Here is a 7,636-nt window from a genome sequence, read left to right as displayed (position 1 = left end):
CGGCTATTTTTTGGTTGCAGCCGTCATTGTTGTTTGGCGGGTCCGGGCTGGGGATTCGAACCCGCCACCTTAGGTGTACATGTCTGGCGCCTTAGCCGGTTGAGCTATAGGCGACGAGCCAGACATGAAGGCAAAATTTTAAGTGAATCCATGCACTTAATAGAAAACGGAATTAAAAGACCCTCTCCTGACGGGAAGAGGTTTCCTGGGTGAGAAGTTGCTTCTCCTTGAACTCTCTGCCTTGACAGTGGACAAATACATGGCCTTGTCCTTCCTGTTCTGAAGCAGACCTGAGACATGACAGAAGTATTCAAATAAGGCCAAGTTCAAAGGGAGAGAGTTCAGCAGAAAGAACAGACCATGAAGGTTGCTGACTCAGAGGTCAGCCTGCACATCTGAAGCTTGTCCACCACCACCGTGAGAATCACTCTGCCTAGCCCCTGGCCTCCTGCACTTGGCAGGTGGCCTTGTGTAACTTTTCCCGGTAGTACAGTCTTAGATAAGCGAGTTCCTCAGAGAGGCCCACCACAGGCCCCCCAGCTTAGTTCAGACTTCAAGTCGGCTTCCTAGAGCGAGAAACGACCTCACCCTTCACGAGTGCCCTGCCTCCCACTATTGTGTTTTTAAGGAAGAGCCTGTCTATCAGAAGAGAACCAAAATAGCATGAGGATTTTTTTTTAACAGAAAAAATACACAAAATTGTACTTCATAAAAGTATTTTAGCATAATGGGCTTTCATCTTCCAAAACAGGATTAACAACTTAATTGAGAACATTTTCTAGCCATTTAGTCTAGTCTGGTATAATCCATGAAATCATTACAATGAAATTTCTTTTCAAAGCACTTCATCATTCAAACTTTTTACTCTCCCAGATAAAGCACTCACCTAGTGAGGAAGGTTTCTAACCTACCTGCCAACATAACGCCTGCTCCTGCCATGTAGCTCCACTCACTTGATGAAAGCAGGTAGTTGTTAGTTAGGCAGGGCCCTGAGATGACTTCAAATTGTTATTTAAAGGAATGTGATGGGCTTTACATTTTAATTCCTTTTCCCCTCCATTGTGGCAGGAACTAAATCAGTTCCTAAAGGATTTTTTTAAGGACACCTTTTCCTGATGATTACTCGGTCTCGTAATGCAGCCTCTTCTAATGAACTAAAACATTTTCTGTTCTGATAAATGCAGAGCACTGGCGTGTTCTCCTATGGATTATATGAAAAGAGATTTTGTATACTCATGTGTGATATTTTGCTTTCAAGCATGGTAGATTTACTTTCTTTCCTCTGAAGTTTTTTTCTCACTCTTTAGTAAATTGAATTTACCAATAAGGGCACTAACATAAAATACTGTATATTATGAATAAGAAGTAACTTTAGATTAGTGTCTAAATTAGACAACAAACAAACAAACACTGACAAAACAAACTATAGCTTTTTATTTGTTAGTATTTTCTGTCATCGAATGTTATGTTTTATAAAGTGTCAGATACGTGATAATTTGATATAAAGCAAGATATTTGAATATTGAAGCTTTAAAATTCATGTAATATAGAATAAGCAATTCAGAAATTGCATGATTTCTCAAATAAGAAGTATAATATAGCCATAGTATGGAAATTTTGAATTTGAATTTATAGCCTCTATCATGAAGATATACCGTTCAATATTAATAGTCTAAAAAGTAAATTTGCTCTTATACCCATCTCTATTGGAACTAAGTTGGGCATCACATTTTATACAACTCTGGGTCTCAGTCTCCCTCTCTGTACTGAATCTTTCTGCAGAAAACTTGGAAGAACAGAACCAATTTATTAAGCAGTGAATAGAATAAAGTTTAGAATTTATGCTTGTCCATTAACATATAATTGATTTCAATTGAAATTCTTTTACGTAACTCTCAGAGATGAAAATACGTTTTGAAGTTTGTTTCTGAACATTGCTGACATCTTCCTCCACCTACGTGATGGTGTTTCGTCTCACTCCTGTCATAGGCGAGACCTGGGAGATGGAACTCAAGTCAGTCTGCTTTTCTCTTTGCTGACAATGCTGATACAAGTTTTGATGTAAAAGTAGGAAGCCGTTTCCCAGGATTCAAATAATGGATGTTCTCAAATTTTCTCCTGTTCTCCTTTCCCTTTACACCCTTACATATTTTTGACAGCACCAAAGGCCTTTTTTGTAGGAAATTATCTTTCTATCCACCTAATTTTCAAATTAGAAATTAAAATGGAAAGATTTAAAATGCTAAAAAATAGAAGTCTATCTTCCAATGCTTTCAGAGCCATGACACCCTGACATGTTCTGCAGCCTCTGGAAAATTTCACCGTGCACTCTTCAGAAGATGAGAGTGGAAGGCAAATAACCTCTTACTTTATTATGAAGTAACCTCTCAGGCCAACTAAAAAGGTCTTGGGTACCTGCAGGCAGTCTTCTGAACATACTCTGAGAACTGCTATCAGCGATAATTAAAATATAATTGCATCTTTAATTATGTATTTGCATATATTCAGATTTGCAAATGCTCCTTGAATAACATAGTTTTCAAAATCTGAACTAGTGGGAAATGGTATTTGTGTGTATATATCAACAAGGTACTTCTCTTTTTTTGTCTTCAGTTATGGAAATTCTTGAAACCCAATACACCCCTGGAATCTCGGATTTCCAAGCAGTGGTGTGAAATTGGTTTCCAAGGTGACGATCCGAAAACAGACTTTCGAGGAATGGGACTTCTGGGACTGTACAATTTGCAGTAAGTAAAATGAAGAATAGTTCAGTATCAATGTGATGCTCCTTTAACTGAAATGGCCACGTGGATCCACTTTGTTATCAGTTTTAAAAGCGTCTTCCCAGCCGGGAGCGGGGGGTCACACCTGTAATCCTAGCACTCTGGGAGGCTGGGGCAGCTGGATTGCCTGAGCTCAGGAACTCTAGACCAGCCTGAGCAAGAGGGAGACCCCATTCTTTAAAAATAGCTGGATATTGTGACAGGGGCTTGTAGTCCCAGCTGCTTGGGAAGCTGAGGCCAGACAATTGCTTGAGCCCAAGAGTTCAAGACTGTTGTGAGCTATGACACCCCCAACCTCTACCGAGGGTGACAAAGTGAGACTCTGTCTCAAAAACAAACAAACAAACAAACAAACAAAAAAAAACAGCCACTTCCCAGAGGACTGCAAGAAAACATTCAAGTACCCTGAGAGGTAACTCAGGTGCATAAAATTTTTAAAAGCTCCTACCACTTTCCCTCTATTTCAACATGCTTCATAGATTTTTAAAGGAAACCTCAAATACATTTAAAAAATTTTTTATTATGAAAAATTTCAAACATATACAAAAACAGAGGGAAGATTGTAAAGAACTTCCTTACGTTGATCACCCAGATTCGGTAATTGCCAATCTTTTGAAATTCTTGCAACATTCTATTTTGGCAGAAAAATTAAATTGAAATCCTACACTTTCATTTCACCCCTCATATTTTAATATGTAGTTTTAAGAAACATTAATATTATTTACATTAATTACAATGCCATTATCATATCTAACAAAATTAACAGTGATTTCTTGGTGTCATCTATATCCAGTCCATATTCCAGTTTCTCAGTTCTCTCAAAAACGTCTTTTACAGCTGGTTTTCTAATGCAATTCCATATAAGATCTACATATTACACTTGGTTAATGTGTCCCTTTGGGTCTTTTTTAATTAGAGCAATCTCTCCCCCCTTTTCCCCTCTTTTTTGTCCCTCTCCCCACCAGTGTCATTAACTTATAGACAGTTCCAGGTCAGTTGTCCTGTAAAATATCCCATGGCCTGGATTTGTCTGTTTATGCTTTTTTTTTTTTTTTTTGAGACAGAGTCCTACTATGTCACCCTCAGTAGAGTGCTGTGGTGTCACAGCTCACAGCAACCTCAAACTCTTGGGCTTACGCAATTCTCTTGCCCCAGCCTCCCAAGTACTGGGGACTACAGGCACCCACCACAATTCACTACCCCTTTTCCTCTGGAATAGAATTTTTTTAACATGTCTAAGCTCCATAAAATATTTTTCATTCATCTAAAATTCAGTAGGCATGGTGGCTCACACCTGTAATCAGAGCACTCTGGGAGGCGGAGGCAGATGGATAGCTTGAGCTCAGGAATTTGAGACCAGCCTGAGCAAGAGGGAGACCCTTTTTTCTATTCTTTTTTTTTTTTTACTAAAAATAGAATAACTATCTGGCCATTTGTGGTCTCTGCTACTTGGGACACTGAAGCAAGAGGATCACTTGAGCCCAAGAGTTTGAGGTTGCTGTGAGCTATGATGACACTACAGCACTTTACCCAGACCAATAGACTGAAATTCTTTCTTGAAAAAAAGATTTGAATACCAGTGAATATTCTCCAAGGAAAATGCATTTGAAAAACATCCTCTGTCATCTCCTGAGTCTCTGCTTTCTATGCCCTTTAACTGGCCTGGCGCCTCACCAAGTCCCAGCACCCAGGCTCCTGCCTTCTGAGACCCACAAACGCTGAGCGATCCGGCCTGCTCCTCTGTAACTCTTCTTAGAAATAAAGTCCTTGGCAAAGCTCTAATGACATTGTCAAATGTACTAAGTACATTTCTAAATCTGTCTGACTTTCACAGCTACTCTAGCATAGCCTTATATTTGGAAAATTCTATTATGAAAAATAGCTCCTTCTCTGAAGGAGCTGGTGCCAGTGGTGATCTTATCTGGTTTTGATCCCTGGACCCACGTGGCCTCACCTGGCTTGCGCACCCAGCAGTGTGCAGCCCTGGCTTTCTCTCCCTTTGACTGCAGGTATTTTGCGGAAAGGGACGCCACTGCGGCTCAGCAGGTTCTCTCCGACTCTCTTCATCCCAAATGCAGGTAATTGCTGAAAATAAAAGGTGGGTTAGGCTTTATAAATTAGATCAGATTAACTTCATCTCTTTATGGCTCTGTTGAGATTCTCCAGAAAGTCAGCTCACCAGAAGTGAGGCTTAAAGCCCTTCTGAGCAAACCCTTTATGACAGATGCTGGAGAGGAGGGTAAAATCTTTGGGTACGTACTGTAAGATTCACGGTGTAGAGTAGCACTGTTCAGATAGGCTGTGTATTTAAAGGGACTGAAAATGTCACTAGTTTACAGGAAGATTAGGGAAGTGGGCGTGGAAGAAGGGCAGGCCTGGGAGAAAGGGTCCAGAGAGGGGCACCGAGGGCTGTGAGGGGGAGAAGGGAAGGCCTGAGGTCGGGAACCAAGTGACTCCGCAATTGCTGATGCTTTTTTATTTTATTTTATTTTTTATAAAATTCCAGATTCTAAACTATTTGTATTTTTCATTTACCTTTCTAAATGTTTTTTCTTTGATTACTTAAAGGGATATCACTAAAGAAGAAATAAGGTATTTTTTTCTTTGCTTTTGTGTTTTATTGCTTTTATTTTATTTTAGGATAAGTATGGGTAAGAATTTTTTCACAAAATAGAAATTTACGGAAAATTTTTAAAAACAAACATTTCTCAAGTTTTTACCCATTAGAGGTAATTCTCTGTAGGCTGTGTTTTAGTAAACTGGAAGCTAAATTAGCCTAATCTGATAGAAAATATCTAAGAGCCTTTCTACCACTGTCATTGAATCTGGTTGGAAAAACATTGTGCAGACTCATCTCACGGCCAAACATCTCACCAGGCATCTCTGATTCCATCCAACCCCCAGAGAAGGGCATTTTGTTTGGAAATTTTGTTGTCCAGAGCAAATTTGCTCTTTTATTAATAAGTTTCTAATTTGATTATTATAAATGGTAGTAAATATGTGTGTATATTAGTTATTTTTCTTATGAGTGCCACTATTTTGCAATCATAGTTATATATGACATTTTTACCCTCAGTATAATGGTAGGTTAGTTGTCAGTACTCATGCTTGCTAAATAAATTCAAAATGTTATCATAATATTATCCAAATTCAGGAATAGGTTGACTGGGGTTTTTTATGGTTCATTAAGTTATATTATCCTTCCCAAATTTACATTTATAATCTTTTATAAAACTAAAAATTCATTTTCTTTTATTTACTTTAAGAAGCTGTTTAGATTTTTGTGAACTATATCTTCTGAACTGCACGTTTCTGTAACATGGAGACTCTGAACTCCCCTAATTACGATCGGCTGGAGCCTGTATGTGCTATCAGGTGGTACTTCCTAGAGGAACGTCTTCCAAAGACGCAAATCCTCCATGGTCCTTTTAAAGTGACAATAAGCTTAAAATATTTCTGATTAACCATTGGAGGAGAGTTAATTTTGTCTGTGAGCCGTTCTCTAAAACAGACCTTCTAGATGTTTCACCTGCGTCAGGCACCAGAGGAGGTATTGGGGGTTTAAGTGACTGTTCTTATTTAAGAAGAGATTAGCGTTTGTGTGTGTGCACATATGTTTTTAGTCATAGTAAAATATCATGCCTTAATTCCTCAAACTACAATAAAATGGAATAAAATTTGTGTATCGATTACTTCAAATTGACGGTAAATGTTACTGGATGCAAATCAGAGCATTTCAAAAATGCTGGTCCTCCTTCACCAGTGTCTGAAAGAAGTAGATATTGATCAATTTTGATATCAGCATAGGTTCGGCAAAGCCCTGAACATCAGGTGTTCAACAAAGAGAAGTTACATGCTAAGGGAAGCCTTTCATGTCTGTCCTTCCGCAAGCGTGACACGTTACTGCCCTTGCAAATACCACCTGTCCGGTCCTAGAGTGACTTGAGAGATGAAGGTGCACTGAAGTGTAGGAGGAGGAATTTTGACTGTTGGTTTTTACGTGCATTTGTTTCTTCCTGACGAGACAAATCCAATCTTTTGGGGCCAGGATCTCTTATAAGTAATCATATGAGTGAAAGTCATTTGGCCTTTTTTAAATTATTTCCAGTGCAAATAGAGATTTAACTTGACAAAAATAGAGACACAATGTATTAAAAGCTTTGTTGAAGAAAATAGATGTTTATAAATTCTTATCTATAAAATTTCCTAACTTCACACACAACTCATTTTAGTTTGGCTATGAGTCTTTTAAGGTAAAAATCTCCTGATGGCTCTTTGGCTGACTATTTGGTTTTTGGTCTAGAAGTTACACTTTAAAACAAGTGACATATTTTAACATGAATTAAAAACAGTTACGTTGAATTACAGCTAGTCATTTGCAGAGTAGACAGTATACATAGTTAAATACCAGTTTTGTGTGATGTTTTTGTGGTTACGTGTTGTGTGTGTCTTAAACAGTGTTTGCCGTGTACTTTAGAGAATCTTCCTTTCTCCTACTTAGATAGAAACTAAGTGTGTTACAACTCTGGCTTTTAAGTTTTATTTAGTTCAAATGTTAACTGTAGTTTTTAGGGTAAAACACTAAATGAAAGTTCTATCAGACACAAAGGAAAGTGGGACATGGCTCCTGCCTTCAAAGTGTTTTCAGTATGGAGGGAACAGGTGGATGCACAAGTACACCAGGTAATGAATGGGATGTGAGGCAGAACTTCCAGAATCCTCCATGGTGGAACATTTTCTTCAGTCTTATTCAGAAGCTCAATAATAAAGCAGATTAAAATGTAGCTGCTATGGCTTAGCTGGAAACGCAACTCAAAGAAATACCACAGTGCCCCCTTCTTCCATCCTTCTTT

At 38.5% G+C, this 7,636-nt stretch overlaps 1 protein-coding gene across 2 annotated transcripts in view; it reads left to right on the top strand.

Moving 5' to 3' along the window:
* Positions 1 to 7,636, top strand: part of ELMOD1 (ELMO domain containing 1) — a 64,711-nt gene that overhangs the window by 46,359 nt on the left and 10,716 nt on the right. Inside the window, exons 8-10 of one of the 2 annotated variants that reach the window (XM_003802943.2) lie at positions 2,614 to 2,747; positions 4,793 to 4,861; positions 5,352 to 5,375. In XM_003802943.2, coding sequence (XP_003802991.1) covers positions 2,614 to 2,747; positions 4,793 to 4,861; positions 5,352 to 5,375 — 227 coding nt within the window. The remainder of the gene's footprint in view (positions 1 to 2,613; positions 2,748 to 4,792; positions 4,862 to 5,351; positions 5,376 to 7,636) is intronic. The other variant, XM_012813481.1, reaches the window with a different exon arrangement.

This window comes from Otolemur garnettii, unplaced genomic scaffold (assembly GCF_000181295.1).
Source record: "Otolemur garnettii isolate 467f Iridium unplaced genomic scaffold, OtoGar3 scaffold00266, whole genome shotgun sequence".
Classification (NCBI taxonomy): domain Eukaryota; kingdom Metazoa; phylum Chordata; class Mammalia; order Primates; family Galagidae; genus Otolemur; species Otolemur garnettii.
The sequence above is the reverse complement of the archived record's forward strand: the minus strand, read 5'-3'. Positions and strand labels throughout refer to the sequence as shown.